The sequence below is a fragment of the Sorex fumeus genome, unplaced genomic scaffold, assembly GCF_029834395.1.
Source record: "Sorex fumeus unplaced genomic scaffold, SorFum_2.1 ptg000122l, whole genome shotgun sequence".
NCBI classification, from domain to species: Eukaryota; Metazoa; Chordata; class Mammalia; order Eulipotyphla; family Soricidae; genus Sorex; species Sorex fumeus.
The window spans coordinates 31,887,112-31,905,932 of NW_026606179.1; the positions used below are offsets into that span (position 1 = coordinate 31,887,112).

The 18,821-nt window shown below is 55.3% G+C and overlaps 1 protein-coding gene across 1 annotated transcript in view; it reads right to left on the reverse strand.

The window, feature by feature from the left end:
* ZNF423 (zinc finger protein 423) overlaps window positions 1–18,821 on the reverse strand; it is a 337,698-nt gene that overhangs the window by 216,189 nt on the left and 102,688 nt on the right. Inside the window, exon 3 of the mRNA XM_056137117.1 lies at window positions 3,083–3,283. Within this exon, the coding sequence (XP_055993092.1) occupies window positions 3,083–3,283 (201 nt within the window). The remainder of the gene's footprint in view (window positions 1–3,082; window positions 3,284–18,821) is intronic.

Genomic DNA, 18,821 nt, shown 5'->3' on the forward strand with positions numbered 1-18,821 from the left:
GCCAGAGGTCCAGGTTGATCCTCATCACCACATGATGCTCTGAGCACTGCCAGGGAGTGACCTCAAGCACCTACCTAGGAGTAGACCCCTAGAAACACCAAGCAAGGCCCCCAACATAAATTTTATTTTTAAAAAAAATAGTAAAAATTATTTTATTAAAGGTAAAGGTAAAGGCCCTCCCGTTGATCGTCGATTTGCTCGAGCGGGCCCAGTAACGTCTCCATTGGAGACTTTGTTGTTACTGTGTCTGGCATATCGAATACTCTCGGTAGCTTGCCGGGCTCTCGGAGAGGGGCGGAGGAATCGAACTCGGGTCGGCCATGTTGGGCTGGAGCGATAGCACAGCGGGTAGGGCGTTCGCCTTACAAGCGGCCAACATGGCCGACCCGAGTTCGATTCCTCCGCCCCTCTCCGAGAGCCCGGCAAGCTACCGAGAGTATTCGATATGCCAGACACAGTAACAACAAAAGTCTCCAATGGAGACGTTACTGGGCCCGCTCGAGCAAATCGACGATCAACGGGAGGGCCTTTACCTTTACCTTTATTTTATTAAAACACAGTAACAACAAGTCTCACAATGTTACTGTGCCCGCTCAAGCAAATCGATGAACAACAGGAGGACAGTGACAGTGAAGAATGTTCCAGGCAGGACTGAAGAGATGGCTCAAAGGACCAAGTGCACACTTTGAACGAAGGAGCCCGGATTAAATCTCCAGCATCTCATGGTCCCCAAATGTGGCCAGGAGAGGTCCCCGAGTCCAACCAGGTGTGGCCCAAACCCTCCTCCAAAGAGAATGCAAGGAGGAAATAAGACAACGGCTTAGCACAGCCAGAAGTGATCCCTGAGCACAGAGCCAGGATACAGCCGGGTATGGACTCGGAAAGAAACAAACAAAACAAGCAAGTCCTGTCGGGGGAGGGGGAGAGCCTAAAAACCTAAGGCCTGGGGAAGCCTCCCCTCACCCCTCTCCGCTCTCCTCCCAGCCCTGGGCAGGGCGGGGCCTAACAAAGGGAGGCAGGGGACGATGACTCAGGAAGGGCCTGGCCCCCCTCTGCACTGCTGGTCCTGGGGGTAGTCCTGCTCCCCTGGGAAGGTCATTAGAGGGGTCCTGCTGGGAAGGAGGGGGCCACTAACTAACCCCACACGGATAAGGAGGGCTAGAGAGCCCCCAGGCCAGCTAGACACACCTGAACAGACCCCCATTACTGCCCCGATCAGGGCCACTCCCAAGCCCTGGACTTGACAGCAGTGGGGACACTGTACAGGGGTGGCGGGTGGGGCTGGGCGTGAGTGTCAAGTAGAACGCACAGAGCTGCCCTTTCCAGGACCCCTTGGCGGGTCTCTGTTAGTCAGTCACAGTGTGTTCTCCAATACAGTACACTCGCCTCAGCTCCGGGGCCAGCAGCTCCTGCTCCCTCAAGTGGCGGGACCCCCGGGGTTGGGGGGAGGTCCCAGCCCAGTCTACCTCTCCCTCTGGCTGAGGGATTCTGGTGGGCAACCAGTGCGCCATCTCAGAGGTCCTTAAACTTCTACTCTCTCACCGAGAAGTCTCTTCCCGACCCTAGGTATAGAAACGAAGTATAAGCCAAGCACCAATAATAATTCACCATTTTATTTCAAAATACATTTTTTTTTGCCACCCCAGCTGAAGATAGCAAGGCTGGAGTGATAGCAGGGCAGGGAGGGCATCTGCCTTGCATGCAGCCAACCCAGGTTTGATCCCCAGCATCCCATATCGACCTCCAAGCACCACGAGGAGTAATTACTGAGTGAAGAGCCAGGAGAAACCCTTGAGTACCACCAGATGTAGCCACCACCATCCTCCGCCAAAAAAAAAAAAAAAAAGTAAAACTAATAAATTTTAAAAATTAGAAGAAAGAAACTAACTATGTTCAGTTCTACCCAGTGAGCTGTGACAATGCCCTGCCCACGGGAGAAATGCCCCACGTCCCCAAAAGGCCCAGGTGGGCCCTGAAGTCCCAGCATCTTTGGGAACTAATTTTCTTCTATCTGCTCCCTCCCAAGGTGGAGAATGGGACAGATCTGCCTGGCTGGTGCAGGGACAGCTGTGACTGGAGGGGGAAAAAAAATCATAGCAGCACCCCCAGCATGGGGTACAACTTTCAGGACAGAGAGAAAAGGGAAGGGAAGCAGGCTTGGATCCCTACCTGCTTCCTGAGTTTCTATTATTCCGCCCCCCACCCCCACTAAAATCCAGGGACTGGATCCCCCTCTGGAGCGCTCATCAGAAAACATTTGAGGCCTCTTCCCACACGCGGCATCCACAGGCTTCTCATCCACAAGCTCAAGGATGAACCTCAACCTCGGAAGAAGTTCCGAGGGAGCAAGGCCAAGCTCCCAAATGCCGACTCCGTGCTCCGAGCATCCCCAAGCCCAGAAATATGCCCGCCCCCCCCCTAGTGAGGCCACCACATCCCCAGGAATATACACATTCCCCCCAAATCCCCATGCTCCCCCGGCCCACACACCCCAGGCATGCAGGACCCGCGAGGTCGGCCACTGGTGGCGCCCGCCTCAGAAGGGAGGTCCTTGGTAAATGGAGCAGGTCCCCGCCGGGGAGGCAGGAGGTCAAGCAAACGTGGCAACAGTCGCCCCCCATTCCAACACGTCCCTCCTGGTCTTTGAAACTCCCCCTCCCCACGCCCCAGCCTCCCTGCTCTCTCCTTCACACACACCTTCGAGCTGCTCTCCACGCTTAAGCTGCTTAACTTTGCACTCACAACCTCCTAATTGCTGGGTTTCCAAAAGGTCTCCCAGAAATCCTCGGGCAGGCCCACCCACACAGGGCCCAGTCCTAGGGGCTGGGGAGGGAGGGGAAGGGGGTGGCCAGGAGACGGGGCCCCTCCACCTAGTGCCCCCCTGCCTTGCCAGAAAGGCCGTTGCTTTTATTTTTAATTTTATTTAAAAGGCGGTCCAGGGTACCCAAGACACCACAATAAAATGACATTAACTGTAAAATTACATTATTAATTCTTTAATCTCACTCGAGGCGTCAAGCTGTTGCTATGTCCAATTATCCGCATAACCACCTGTCAGGCTCCCGGCGCTGGTTAGCATTACCTCCAGGACAGTGGTGGGCCCGGTGGTCCGTCAGGTCTGCCAGAGACTCGAAGTCCTGCTGACAATGATCGCAGGTGTAAATTGACTCATCCTCCATGTCTTCATCATCCTCATTTCGCTCCTCTTGACTTGTCACGCTGTTCCTGTCTTCCAGCGCCCGGCTGGCCTTCCGATCACACTCGGGGTCTCCTTCTAGGCCTCCTGCCAACGGGAAGAATACAGCCCGTGTCAGCTGACGGGGTCTGGGGAAAGCGCTTTAAAAGACTCGCCGACATTTATTAAGATACATTTAATTACTCCACCTCCCAGGGTCCATTATTCTTAACACCTCTCAGTCTATTAATATATGGATTTTTGGGTAGCATGTGGTGCCATAATTCACAACTCGATTCTTTCATTCCTGCTGCAAGCCTTCGAGGGGGATTTCCTGTCCCCGTCCCTCTGTGCACGGTTGCTGGGGGTCAGGGCCCCATCGAGGAAGAGAAAACCCCACACTTCCCTTGAGCCTCCAACAGCTGTTCCTAACACACCCAAACTTCTATCTCCCCACCCCCCGCCCCGGCAATTTAGAGCCATGAGGTCTCCTCGCCAAGTTCACTCTCCACATCGCCAGCCTCTCCTCCCGAAGCAGTGATGTCAGCTCCTAGTCTTTGTAAGGCGCCCTGAGCGAGTCAGGGGCGTGCAAGTCTGCAGGGCCAAGAAATCACAAACCAGAATCACCCTGAGCACCCACATGCTCTCAGACTAGCCTCAGAATCATTCCACCATCATGTTTTCTTTTGGTTTTGGTTTGGTTTCACCCAGTGATGCTCAGGAGTTACTCCTGGCTCTGCACTAAGGAAGTAATCCTGGCAGTGCTCGGGGGACCATATGGGACGCCAGGCATGGAACCCGGGTCCACATGCAAGGCAAACACCCTACCCACTGAGCTATCTCTCCGGTCTCCACCACCCGCATTCTTAGGATGAAATTCCCAGCCCTGAGCACAGAGCCAGGAGTAAGCCCTGAGCACAGCCAAATGCATCCCTCTCCTCAAAATGCCAGTGAAAATCCAGAGACCCAAATGGAAACTCCATGTGCCTGTCTCCTTCTGCAGTTAGTCCCGGAAACATCTCTAACTGTTCATTCACGCACCGGCAGCGATTCAACGGAGAGAAATCCCTCTCGTGCATGGAGATGTTGCAGGCAAACCTGCATGTCTATGCACATGTGTGTGTGTGTGTGTGCAGCCCGCGAGGTCCACCGAACACGGCAGCTGCCCACATAGGCTTTGCCGTGGAACCTTTGAACCCCTGGGGGGTGGGGGTTGCCAACTCAAAAAAGAAAGAAATGAAGCAAAGGCCGCATCCCTCCAAGGTGGAGGCCACCATGCTACAAACATTCCTGTTTAGAAACAGGTACTGTGACCAGGCTCCGTTCACCACGCCGGCACCAAGCACACCCAGCCAAGCACCCAACTCCCCGAACCCGCACATGCAGGTCCCCTCTTCCAAGAGCCAGCTGCTGTCTGGGCCACGTGGCCCAACACTATGCGCTGCTTGGCGCTGCTCAGAGGCAGTAAAAAAATCAATGTTTCCATTTGTGGCCCATCGAAACATCTCTCTTCTTACCAATTAAGGGATGTACGATTTTTAGGTTCTTTTATTATCAGAGCACGCCAACTCCCGGCTCTATAGCGATCCCATTAAGAGCCAAGCCGCATGTTTATCTCAGGATGCTGGTCGGCCACAAGAAGCAGTCAGTAGAAAAATGAGAATTCACATCTGGGGTCTTCGGTATAGTAAGTCACCGCACAGTCACGGAGACAGTGAAAACTCCTAGTTTATAGTCTCTCCCGTTAATAAAGGGGTGAAAAAAGATTGTTTTTTAGAAGGAGGAAAGAAAGTCATAATTCTGACTTTCTCAACGACCTCAGCTCTCCAGATAGTAAGTTACATTCAGCACCGCCCTTGCTCTACTTTACTTAACACACGATTTAATAGACACGTTTAAATTATCCCCTTGTTTTATTTTTTTGTTTTGTTTTTTTTTTGTTTTTTTGGCCCTATTTACTTGGCAGCACTTTCCATAATAGCTCATCTAATCCGCAACTGGAACCACAAACATTACAATACATTTGATCTCTTTAAGTCTGGTGCATCCTGTTGACTCAGAAGTAGATAAATCAGAATGTCAACTCGGGTTTTTATAAGGCAAAAGCCCATAAAGTCATCCAAGAGTATAAATCTGTTTTAAGGCACTGTCGCCTCCCCTGCCGCAGTCTGCTAATGGGAAGGCGGGGCGGCTTCGAGGAAACGGGTGGGCGGGTGGGCGCAGGAGTGAGCCAGGCAGGGACCTCGTCGTCGTCTAGGGCTCCACGGGGCCCCACGGCCAGTCAGTCTGACTCCAGGGAAGGCAGGAGGAGGTGGAGGAGGAGGGGAAGACTCACACCCTCAGGAAGCCTGAGGGAGCATTACTCCCCGCTGCCCCAAGCCCCCCTAAGCAGAACCCAGACCTTGGGGACCAGAAGTCCAGGCTTCATGCCCAGGGACCCTCACCATAAGGCTGGGCAAAGCAGAACAGGGAAGATACTACTTGCATGCAGCCGAATCTGGTTCCACTTCCAGCATCGCCGGGTGCACCACCAAGTTGGCCCGGGGGAACCCCCCAGCACCGCAGGGACCCCAACTGAACCAGCAATTGGCAGAGAATTGTCAGAAAGCACCCCCTATCCCCCATGTGCACCACTAGAATCGGGACCCCTGAGCTGCACCTGGGAATCCCTTAAAAAGAAAGGATCAATGGGATGACTATTCCATTGGCAGGTGTGAAAAGGAGGCTCTGCGGAGGCCCTCAAGAGCCGCGGGACACACACAGGGACACACACAGGGACACACACACACACACACACACACACACACACACACTTGGACTGAAGCTACCAATGCCGAGGACAGGCTATGGCTTGCCGGATCCCCCAGTTCCCCACAGTTCAGGAAAAGGGACTGTGCACACAGGGTGCTGGGGTGTCGGTGCCATCGGAAACACCCTTGGGGTCTCCTCACTCCAGGCCCTCCCTGAGCAGTGGCTCATTAAGCCCCCAAGAACTGAATCAAAGGCACGTCCCCATTTTACCCTGTCGCACTCCTGCCAGCCCCGTGCCCTGTCCCCAGCATGGGGACACCTCCCCGGGCCCCGTCGGAGGCTGCTGTTTATGACATGACAACATCCTGGGCCAGGACAACAGTGTGTTGCTGCTACTCCTTACGGAGCTCATCTCCTTTCCACGGAGGCCACCAGGGACGAGAAGGAATTCCCAATAGAGGAGAGACCCCCACCCCCCGACTAGGGGGACTCCACAGAAGCCAGGCGCTCACCCAAACAGGGGGCCACACTAGACACTCTCAAAACAAAGGGGGCCTCTCCAGCAGAGCCAGGCGTGGGGAGCCGAGAGCTGTCCCCACCAGCACCTCATGCTCCCTGTATACATGGGTCCTCCTCCTCCAGGCAGCACTCACTGAGGCCTGCCACCACCACCACCCCCACATTTTCCAGGGGCAAAGACTGGGACTCTGGGACGTGGCAGGGCTGGGGCAGGTTTCAACACGTCTGTGTCGGTTCCTGTCGTTGTTGTTTTGAGGCCGCACCCCGTGAGGTTCAGGGGCGACTCCTGGTCTCGGTGGGTACTCAGGAATGTGTCCTGACCGTGCTGAGATGGAACCCAGGGCCTCCCGCAGACAAAGCAGGGGCTCGGGCCACTGAGATCTCCCGAGCGTTACATGGGAGACTGATGGCTCTATCACCCGCCTCCCCGACAGACCCCACAAATGAGCTGTGTGTCCGGGATTTACTGTGAACCCTTCCCAAGGCACCTCCAGGGTGGCCAGTCCCTGTCCTGAAACCCAGCCAGGCTCCTCCCACCACCCTGTGGCCTTGAAGACTCAAGGAGCCAAGAATGGGGCCTGGAGCTGGTGCTGGGTCAGGGGCGTGTGTGGCTCCCCCAGAGCATAGCTGGGTGTGGTCGTAGCATCCCCTGAACACCATGGTGCCGGCATGGCAGGCCCGAGCAGAGCCACACTCTGTACCCTCATCCAAAGCCAAGAACCACTAGGAAGCGCCCCCAGGACCCCCCTGGGGACAGCAAGGGGTCCTGCAAAAGGAGGGCAGGAAGGAACCCCGGGTCAGCTCAGCACCCGGGGCCCCTTGGGGAGGGCAGGGGAGACGGAGTACTCTGCCCAGCTCCCCGCGGCCAGCACACTCACATCATCCTCATCACAGGGACAACTGAAACAGCCCCCCCTCTGCAGACGGGGTGACCGAGGGCCACACACAAGTCACACCAATGCAGGACAGACCCCAGCGGCTGACCTCACGCTCGGATGCTTCCTGTTTTGTTTTGGAGTCACACACAGCAGTACTCAGGGCTTTCCTCCTGGCTCTGTGATCAGGGAACCATAAGAGGTGTCAGGGTTCGAACCCGCGTCAGGTCCATGCAAGGCAAACGCCCTGCCTGCTGTACTATCTATCACTCTGGCCACTGAACAAGTCATTTCTGCTGCTGAGGCTGCCTCCTTCCACCTCCCAGGGAGGGAACCTGCAAGGCCAGCGAGCCTGGGCGCAGCAGGAAAGAGCTGGACCCCACAGCCCGGCCCCCACCCTGAACTCTGCAGCGTCTCAGGAGAGATGAGAGGGCTAGAGCAGGGGTGTCGGGAAGCAGAGAGAGAGAGAGGAGAGAGAGAGAGAGAGAGAGAGAGAGAGAGAGAGAGAGAGAGAGAGAGAGAGAGAGAGAGAGAGATCTCCCTGCTTCTCACTCCTCCTGAACTGACCCGGACAGAGACGCATTCATCTCTGCCAAAATCAAATCTAGTTGTGTGTGTGTGCATGCGTGCGTGTGTGCGTGTGTGTGTGCGCGCACGCTTGTAGGTGGGTGGGTAGAGGGGGCGGGGAGGGGGGAAAGAAAGACAGTATAGCAGGTAGGGCACTTTCTTGGCGTGCAGCTGACCCAGGTTTGATCCCCAGCACCCCAATCCCTGCCAGGAGTGACCCCTGAGTGTAAAACCAGGAGTAAGCCCTGAGCACTACGGGACAGAGGAATTGGGAGCAGAGAGAAAGGCAAGTTCACATCCACCCCCATACTCAGCTGGAGGGCCGTGGACGAGTCACTCTCGAAAGGCACAAACCTCAGGAAAAGAGAAAAGCACCAGGCCCAGGGGCAGGCTTCACCCCTGTAGGACAAGCCCGCCTCCAACTCTCCTCCAGGAAATTATGTAGCCTCAGTGAGGGTCAGTCACCCCCAGGCCCTGGGGGCAATGTAAGAAGAACTCTACATGGCAGCCTCCCAACACACCCCTCCCACACACACACACACACACACACCCTTGGTGCTAACCTTTCTACCCCTTAGCTCCCCTCCCTGGCTGGGGGCTGCCCCCAGCACAGATCAGAAGCCACCCCCGGTTTCCAAGTGTTAATCTCCAAGGAGCATTTTGGAAAATACATCCTTTTTCCTCTTCTCCACCTCCCTTTTGTTTCTGCAGCAACCAGGGATCCTGCACACCTGGCCAGAAGGGCTGCACTCCTCACTGGGCACACTGGACATCATGATTTTGTGGGGCCAAGAAGTGGAAATGGCAGTGCTGGGAGGTATGGCCCTGGGAACAGCTGGAAGTTCCCAGCTGAAGAGCAACACTGTTTGGAAGAGCAACATTGTATCAAAGACGCAGATTCCAGGTGCCTCCTTGCAAGGACAGAGATCAGGAGGAACCTTGGGGATGGACGCTCCACTCCTGGTCATGCCCTAGCTCCCAGAATACTTCCTCTGCATGCTGGGCAGCTGTGCTGGACACGACACCTGCTAGCCCCCGTCACACACAGCCCAAGCATTCATCCCTAGTCCCAAAGTCCAGGAGGCCACCACTATTTATCTTTAAGTCTAAAATGTTTGCAGGGCAGACAGCAGGGTAACATTTAACATTCTACCTAAAGGACCAGCATGACAGCAGAGCCATCAGCAAATATTTTAACACATAATATGCTGTCCAAGTTTTGCTTCTTAAAGAAGGAAGCACCTCAGGGTGGCATTCGAGAGTGCCTGCCTGCTGCTGCCCAGTTGGTACCTCGGCTCAGTGGGCGCAATTCCAAAGCCGGTCATTGGACATTATCATCCATATCTTGTGGATGCGCTTTCCTGGCTGCAGGGGCAAAACTGGGGGACAGAGGGAGATACAGAGGGTGGGAGTCATGTCTTCATTTGGGTGCATGTGATGACAGAGAACAAGGATTTCAAGAAGGATCCAAAGGGCTCCTCGGGCAGCCCAGTTCATTGGCATCCTTTCCCAGAGCCAGGCAGAGAGGGGGTTTCCTGGGAGGCGCAGTGGGTGAGACAGTGCCCCCCCACCCCAGTTTCCCAGATCGCACCACAAGCACCCAAACGATCGCTAGTATTTACAACTAAATTGAATGGGTTAGAGGGGACAGAGGGGACACAGCCCTTCCCAAATCCTCTGCACAGTCCCCACACCAGCAGGTGAGGTCTGGCTGCAAACATCAGCCCTCTGTCTTTTGGGGTTTTTGAGGTTTGTTTGTTTTGTTTTCCTGGGTTGTTTCTGTTTTTGGTGAAGAAAAGTAATTTTTAATTGAGACATACTTATAAAGATGTGAGGAATTTTATTTATAAAGGCGGGAGAGGGGCTGGAGCGATAACATAGCAACTAGGGCGTTTACCTTGCACGCAGCTGACCCGGGTTCGTTTCCCAGCACCCCATATGGTCCCCCCGAGCATTCCCAGGAGTAACTCCTGAGTGCATGAGCCAGGAGTAACCCCTGTGCATCGCCAGGTATGACCCAAACAGAAAAAATAAAGAAAAAAAAAAGATGGGAGAGAAAGAGAAGTACAGGTTTGAGCGCAAACACAGGTTTCTCGAGAGTGGAAATAAGCAATCAAAGAAACATGGAGGAAGCAAGCCAGCAAGATACATGTTCAAGGGAGAAGGCGGGCCTGAAGAGCAAGTCCACGGCTCTTTTACAGGAAGTCACATCTAACGCAGATCCCTGGATATTTCAACACATTCTCCAGAGTTCAAGGGCCAGGCAGTGTGGGCTGACTGACAGGCATCGAGGCTGTGGACACCGGGCCAGTGTCTGGTGAGAGCAGATGGGCCCGCCATGCTCAGGGTGGCTGGCTCTGACCTGGCCCCAGAGCACTGGACAATGAGCATCTCTTCTTCAGAGGCTCGGGGTCTGGGCTCAAGGCCCCTCCTGGGTCTCTCGGCTACTGATACTGGCGGGGTGCGGTTCCCCCAACTAGAACAGGGCATGGTATCAACTCCTGGACTCAGGCTGCTGGGGGGTCCCGAGGAGTGTTCCTGTGCCCCTATCCTTGCAACCCCCAGCTCTGGCTCACAGTCCCTGGATGCTGGAGGCACATCAAACCCAGACCAGCATAAGCCAGTGGCCAGACAGGTCCAGCTGAGGGGCAAGAGAGGTGCAGGCTGAGGGGCTGGAGCGATGGCACAGTGAGTAGGACGTTTGCCTTGCACACGGCCGACCCGGGTTCGATTCCCAGCATCCCAAATGGTTCCCCGAGCACTGCCAGGAGTAATTCCTGAGTGCAGAGCCAGGAGTAACCCGTGAGCAACTCAGGCTGAGGCCCAAAAAAGCAAAAGTAAATAAATAAATAAATAAGAGTGGAGAGGGCTGAGCACAGCTAGGCTGTGGAGCTGGAGCACCTGTCTCCGTGGGGGTCCTGGCGGTGCAGCCCTGACACCCCTACACCCCATTTCCCCCCAATACTTACACCCCCACAAAGGCAGGGCCTGCCTGGCCTCTCCTGACCAGCTCCCAATGGTGGGAAACGTTAAATGCAGTGAAAAGGTGGTCGTGGGCAGGAGGGGAGCCAAAGCCACCACGGACGCCCCCCACCACAAAGAAAACCAATTCCGCCTTCCACCAAGTCTCACTCTGGAGCTGGCAACCTGAAACAAGCCTCCCGGCCATAAAAGTGATCTCGCAGCTCGGTCAGCAGCGCAGACAAAGGCGCCCGCCAGCAGGAAAATTGCACTGCTCCCTCCTCCGGGTGGCCTGGGCGGGGGCCACTCAGCCCTCTCCTGGGTTTTGTCACCAGTGGCCTCTGGGCAGGAGGAGCAGGCGGAGCGGGGAGGCAGCTGGGGAGTCTGATCAATCCTGCGCCTTTGTGGCCTGGGGCTCCTAAATCCTCAGGTTTGGAAGCAGAAGTCAAGGGGGAAGGGGGGGGCTCAGGGCACCAATCATGCCCTGGTGTCCACTACAGAGCGAGGTGCCCTGGGGGGAGGGCCGCGCACACCCCAGAGAGAGGCGGGCCGAGACCGGCTGGCCTAGGATCCAGGGCAGGCTGGCCCAAAAGCCTGGGCCCATGTGCTCTCTGGGCCCCATAGACTGCGTCTATCTGCAGAGTCAGGCGAGCACCGGGAGGAGAAGGAACAGTGTGGAAATAGCACATGCATGGGGGCCAGGAGACAATCCGAGGGTCCTCACTTCCTGCCCTGCAGGGGATTATTGGGCTCATCCACCCCCAGCACTACCTGCCCCCGCCCCGACCGCTGGGTGTGACTCTGGATACCCCACTGCCTGGGCTTTATGGGTGATCCCCAGGAGCACTGAATCCTCGGGGTCACGTATGGTACCACCCAGCTCCCTGCAACCAACAGCGCGGTGGAGAGGACAGGCCCGCTGTCGACCCGGGGTTCCAGATGCGGTTTCCCAGAAAGGGACCCGGGGAAAGCAGACAGGGTGCTCAGGGATGCCCAGGTTTGCTCAGTGCCCCCGAGGCTTGGGCTCACAGGTACCTCTGCCCCCTGCTCTGCACAGCTGCCCTGCGACATCTCTGCGGGAGAGACGCCCACTGTGTCCTTGCTCCCCGATTGCCGTCCCCTCCTGCAGCCGGTGTCGGGCCTGACTGCCAGCAACACTCGGTGCTGATGTGAGCAGTGAATGTGCAAAGGCCGGCTGGCCCTTCCTCCTTGAACATGTACGATCTGTCCAGGGGAGGGGAGGAGGTCAGCAACACAGGCCCTAGACCCCAAATGGGAGTCAGGACCTCCTCCCGGGCTGGGGAACGCCACATCGATGCCCACACTGCAGGGACCAGGACAGGGGCTTCCAGAAAGGGCGAGGAAGCTGCATAGAAGGAGCGCATTCATCACAGAGGGAGGCACCAGTGGGGACCCACGGGCAGGCATCCCGCGCCTGCGTCTCCCACCCACCCCCTGGGCCTGCGGGCAAGGAGCTCTTTCCCGGCTCCCACAGATCACCACCCCTTCTGCTCTATTTCAGCTGGTTTCCCTCAGCCCCAGAGAACCTGGTGCCCCACACAAGTGGGTGCTGAGGCATTCCAAAAGTCTCCAACAATCTGGACGCTAAGGCAAGGACAAAGGTCCACACGCCACATTGGGGGGCCTGAGCCAGGGACAATACAGGGTCCCCTCCTCCCCAGGGAAGGATTTAAATGAGGGACCTTCCCCAAGACCCCACAAATGCATTCCTGCACATCCAACTAGGGGAGGATTAACCACAGATCAAGGGTCAAGTGGGCAACCCACAGGAAACTTCCAGACCACCCTCCTCCCGGGGTTCTGCGGATGGCCCCCCGCAGGCGTGAGCTATGTGTACACACACTCCCACACCCCACTCACCACCCCCAGCTCATCCTCAAACCGTCACTTAACTCAGATTTCAAACGGCTCTGGATGTTCTTTAGTCAACATGAAGCAGAAACCTTTTATTAAATGCTGCTAATTTTTTATTGATCACACTGAGAATCATTTCATTTTCCATTACCGCAAATGTCTCCTATCAGGGCTCCACGATTCCACTTCTTTATTCAGTCTCAAGCAACTTGTCACTTTTAATCAGTTTTCAGGTTCCGTATTGCTCAAAAATTAGAAAGCCGATGCTCTGTGTCATTATGGCTTTTGTTTAAAAAAAAAAAGGAGGAAAAAAAAAGTTTCCATACTGGAGACATTATTGTGCTTGGAATAAATATACATGAATCAAATGCAAATGAAATTCCTCCCTGGCTCTAACCAATTTTAGCATTAGCTTTTATAATTTTTTTAGGTTTATTTTCACGGAAAGACTGTTCATAATTATTGCTCGTTGCTCTCCCAAAACACTTATGTTACTAAAGTGTGAAATGTCTTCTAACACAAAGACAGATCTCTGGGAAGTAATTACAGAAATGCATTCAGGGGCAATAATTCTATATTAGCTGTCAGCGGCAGACACCCTCTGAAAGGCACTTGTTATGAAGGAATTATTTGTGTGAGTGCTGACGGCGTGGCAGGAAAACCCAAACTGAAAGGCGGTGTCCGACCAGAAGCCGGGGCCCCTCCTCCGGGGTCGCCCGAAGTTGAGATCATTACCTTGAAGCCCAGCCGGCACGTACCTGACTGTCTATTGTGGAGACGGTTTGGAGACGCACGTTGGTCTTGCCGTTCCCAGCGTGGTGCAATTACCCCGAGTCTCAAAAGGATTCTGCCAGGAGCTTGTCACAATAGGGAGAGAGGAGGTGGCAGGGTGTCTATTAAACGCTAACTCGTGTCACCAAACAGAATTTTCAAGAATTATAAATTGCTGCGACGCCGCACGGCTGACCCCCTCGCGCTAGGAAGAGCCCAGAACATTATGGGAAAGCGTGAACAGAGGCAGGAAGGCGCATGGTGGAGAGCCGGCAGGGATGCTGCCAGACACAGCCCGCCCCACCCCAACCCCCAGCCCCCCGTGCACACCTCCTCGCCCCACAGGAGGTACATGGGGGGGTTCTGAATGGGGGCTTGCCCCATGATCCCAGAGCTGCTGCGTCCCCGGCGGTCACCACCGATCCCTGCCTCTGAGCCTCGGTTTCCCACGTGGAAGAATCCTGCGGGCCCAAGTGCAGAGCACAGTCGAGGGAGGCCTAGCAACAGCCGTGGAGTCGCTAGGCACTTGGGCACAACAGCGCCAGGACAGATGAGGCCATCGGAGGAACTGGCTGGCCTCGGAACACGGGGAGACAAGCAAAGTATCTTCCAAGGCACACACCCAGGGCACCCGGGCACCACTATGATCATCACAAGCCTCAGTTTCCTGAAGATCACTGGTCCCCAACCTGGACTCCCACACTGGGGAAAGGGATACACCGAGAAGTCATCCATCCACTCACGCGCCCACCCCACAGGCGCCTGTGAAGAAATCTTAGAACAAAGGGCAGCTTCCACTGTAAGCAACCGTGGGCTGGCCCACCCCGGCCACTGCCCCCAGACTCACCACCTCCTCACCCCCTTTTGAGGCTCACCCTGGTACTGCCTCACCTCCAAGTCCCAGGATCCAACCCCTGAGCCAGGCCCGGCGGGCAGGAACGAACACGGGGACAAGCAGGGCTTGTCCAAACTGAGACAGGGTTCTGGACCCGGGGAAGGAAGGGTCCAGAAGGCACTTAAAGGAACGGCAAGAGCAGGAGGAGAGGGCTGGGGACAGAGAGGCTGACCCATGGCCAGTCCCTTCTGGTGGCTTGTTCCACTCCTCTGTTTTGGGGTGCGTCGGGGGGTTGGGGCCGCACCTCATAGTGCTCAGAGGTTACTCCTCATTCAGTCCCAGCGGGGCCAGGAATCACCCCCGGTCTCCTGCATGCAACGCAGGAGAGTTCCTGCGAGTTCACTGGGAGCGTGTCTGTAATCAACACGCAAATGCATCAACAGCCGATGCAGAGGAGGAGGCCAGACGAGGGGGAATACTCAGGGTGGACAGCACCCAGCGATGAGAACCAGGCTGAGAGCTCCACGCATGATGAGGCGTGCCCGTCCAAACGCAGCACAGGCAGACACACGAGTTGCTGAAGCCAGGCTGCGACGGGACAGCACCGATGAGAGGGTGAGATGGGCAGCAGCTGCGATGCCCACAGTGCACTCATGTGCTCCCAGGACAGGGCAGAGACAGGAAGTGAAGGGGCCAGGCCCCGGCAGGCAGAGTGCTGGGCACACTCTGGGTTAAAGGGCTTCTGGCCCTTCACTCGGGGTAGTCAGTGTCTCAGAGAGCCCGGCAAGCTAACAAGAGTATCTCACCCGCACGGCAAAGCCTGGCAAGCTCCCTGTGACGTATTCGATATGCCAAACACAGTAACAATTGTCACCATGGAGACGTTGCTGGGCCCGCTCGAGCAAATCGATGAACAACGGGAGGACAGTGACAGTGACAGTGTGTTTTTTTTTGGGGGGGGGGGGGGTACCACACCTGGTGGTACTCAGGGGTCACTCCTGGTTCTGCACTCAAGGATCATACACTCTTGGCAGGGTTCAGAGACTATATAAGGGGTGTCAGAGATCCAACTCAGGTCAGTCACGTGCAAGGCAAGAGCCGTACCCACTATCCTATCTCGCTGGTCTCTATATCCGAAATACTGCATACACACACACACACACACACACACGCAGGCACACACATGCAGGCACACACACACACACGCACACACACACACAGAAACCCACAAAATATTGCTGAGACACTAGCATTTTTTCTCTTTTTTTTGGGGGGGTGGGGGTGGGGGGAGAGGAGGCCTCCCAAGCTGGGAGCAGGGAGCCCAGGGCCTTTCCCAGTGATGCAGCCAGCTGGGCCGGCAACCGGGGCTCAGGCCTGGGAATGCAGGACCACTCAGAGTCTGCAGTGCTGGGACCACCTGGGCAAAGACGTCTTTTAAGATAAAAGTCTGCCGAAGATGACAGGATGACACGGACGTGAAGGGAGAGTTTAGTGGGCTGAGCACCTTGCTCTGTCCAAGTCAGAGGGCTGGCACTAAATAAACCCTCAGCACGGCCAGGAGAGCCCCCCCCCCCCCGCCGAACCTGAACGGATGGCGTGTGACTCAGTGGTCTACAGGGTGCTCTGCTCCAGTGCACGGCATCCTGAGCCTGATTCCCAGCACCCAAAGGAAAGCGGAAAACCAGAGAAGTAGAGTGGAAGGCACAGACAGCCCTGACTCAGGAGGAAGGGGGCACATGAGGAGGGGCCCGCAGGTACCTGGGAGCTGAGAGGTAGAGACGGGTGTTTGGAAAGGGGCTGACGTGGTGCCTCTAACACAGTCAGGCAAACCCACATTGCTGCCAGCAGGAAACGTTAGCTAGAAAATGTTTCTGCATTTGTTTGTTGTATTTTGTTTTTGTTTTTGTTTTTTCGCTTTTGGGGTTACACCTGGCGATGCTCAGGGGTTATTCCTGGCTCTGCACTCAGGAATTACTCCTGGCGGTGCTCAGGGGTCCCACATGGGATGCTGGGAATCGAACCCAGGTCAACCACATGCAAGGCAAACGCCCTACCCACTGTACTATCAATCCAGTCCCCCCCTTTTTTTTGGTAATTTGGGGACCACAGCTGGCAGTGCTCAGGGTTTACTTCTGGCTCTGTGCTCAGGGGTCACTCCTGGCTCTGTGCTCAGGGGTCACTCCTGGCAGGCTCATGGGACCATAGAGGAAGATCAAGCCCAGGTCTTCTGCATGCAAGACAAATGCCCAACCTGCTGTACCATCACTCTGCTCTCTAAGAAACATTTCTGATGAATGAATATTGGGAGCTTCTGGATGGAGAAGGCTCCCAAGGAAGGAATCAGCCCAGTGAACAGCATTCCTGCATCTGAGACCCCACGCCCATCCCTGGGCAGTCTGGGCTGGCTCTCATGCCCACATGCCCCGTGAGCCTCACCTCCTGCTCCACAAGCCAGGACGCAGGGGGCAGCCAAGCAAAGACGCATCTGTGCAGGGAAGGAGCCGGGATGCCCAGCACCTGCCCCCTAGGAGGGCCCTGCCAGGCGCTGCTGAGTGGAGGGAAGGCAAGAAGAACACAGGCAGAGGTGCCCACATGTCCACCCCCACTGGGACCCTCCGTCGGACCACACCGCCTTGGCCAGCTTTCAGCAAATGCAGGTTTTCCACCTTCCGGGCTCGAAAACCAGCCTTCCACCCCCGAATATCAATCTGCAACTCTGACTTCTCACCCGTTTTCCAGCCCTCCTGTAGGCTGAGAATGTGAATCACGCCCGGGTCTGGAAAACCACCTTTGGGGAGATGAGAAACGGAAAACAGTCTAATCGAAGGAGGAACCAGGTACGGCCGAAAACGCAGCCTGGCCCCCTTCCATGAGAGCACACACACACACACACACACACACACACACACACACACACACACACAGAGAACGGAAAAAATTACTCCAACTCTCCCTAGGAAAGCGTGGGGCTGGAGAGCAGGTGGTTGCTAAGGAATCACAGAGAAGCGTGTCAAAGGATCACTGGCTACAGGCAGGGTCAGAGTTCAAGGCAGCTTCTAGAAATGTCTGCAGTAAAAATCCCTGCTCTGTGTTGGGCAACGGGAGGATGAGCAGACCTCACTGGGCCCCCACTGTGACCTTCTCTGCTAGGAAGCAGGCACCCGCCTCATTCCAGAGGGGGGAAACTGAGGCCCAGACACCGGAAGAGGACACACAGAGAGGGACAGAGCCAGGATTCTAATCTCCAGGAAACGGCGCGCTTCTGGGCAGGGCGGTGCTTCCCTGGGAGCCCAGGTTCTGACCTCTGTGGACTCACCCCAGGTTCTGACCTCTGTGGACTCACCCCAGGTTCTGACCTCTGTGGACTCACCCCTCCGGTGCACAAAGGGTGAACACTGCGGTCCAGACCACAGCAGAAAGGCACAGGTAGAGAGCGGAGGCAGAGAAGGACAGACTGCCCCTCCCTCTCATCCACCTGGAGTGGACCAGCCACATCCACACCCACCAGGACGGGCCCCGGGACATGAGGATTCATGGAGACCATACGGGATGGGGCGCACCCAGACTTCCCAAAGGAACCCACACTCTGACCCTGGGCATCTCTCAGGCCGAACAGGTCAGGCCACAGAACCCTTTCAGGAAGCCTGAGAACTTCACTTCCCCGTAGAAACAACGAAGCTTTGAGAAAGAGACTCTCTCATTGTTGGTAGAAATGTCGACTAGTCCAGCCTTTCTGGAAAACAATATGGGCTTTCCTTAAAAAACTAGAAATTGGGGCTAGAGCAATAGCACAGTGGGCAGGGCATATGCCTTGCACGTGGCCGACCTGGGTTCAATTCCCAGCATCCCATATGGTTCCCCAAGCACTGCCAGGAGTGATTCCTGAGTGCAGAGCCAGGAGTAACCCCTGTGCATCGCGAGGTATGACCCAAAACCAAAAACAAAAACAAAAAGACTAGAAATTGAGCTTCCATATGAACCAGCAATATCACTTCTGGGAATATATCCCGAGGGTGCAAAAAAGCACAGTAGAAATGATATCTGCACTTGTATGTTTATTGCAGCATTTTTCACACTAGCCAGAATCTGAAAACAACCTGAGTGGCCAAGAACAGACAACTGGTTAAAGAAACTTTGATACATCTACACAATGGACTACTATGCCGCAGTTAAGAGAGATGAAGTCATGAAATTTGCTTATAAGTGGATGGACATGGAGAGTATCATGCTAAATGAAATGAGTCAGAAAAAAAGGGACAGACACAGAAGGACACACTCATTTGTGGAATATAAAATAACATGAGACTAACACCCAAGGACAGTAGATACAAGGGCCAGAAGTTTTCTCCACGGGTGGAAGCCTGTCTCATGAGCTGGGGGAGAAGGCAGCTGGAATAGAGAGGGGATCACTAAGTCAATGTTGGTTAGAGGGATCGTTCAGGATGTGAGATGTGTGCTGAAAGTAGATAAAGGACCAAATGTGATAGCCTCT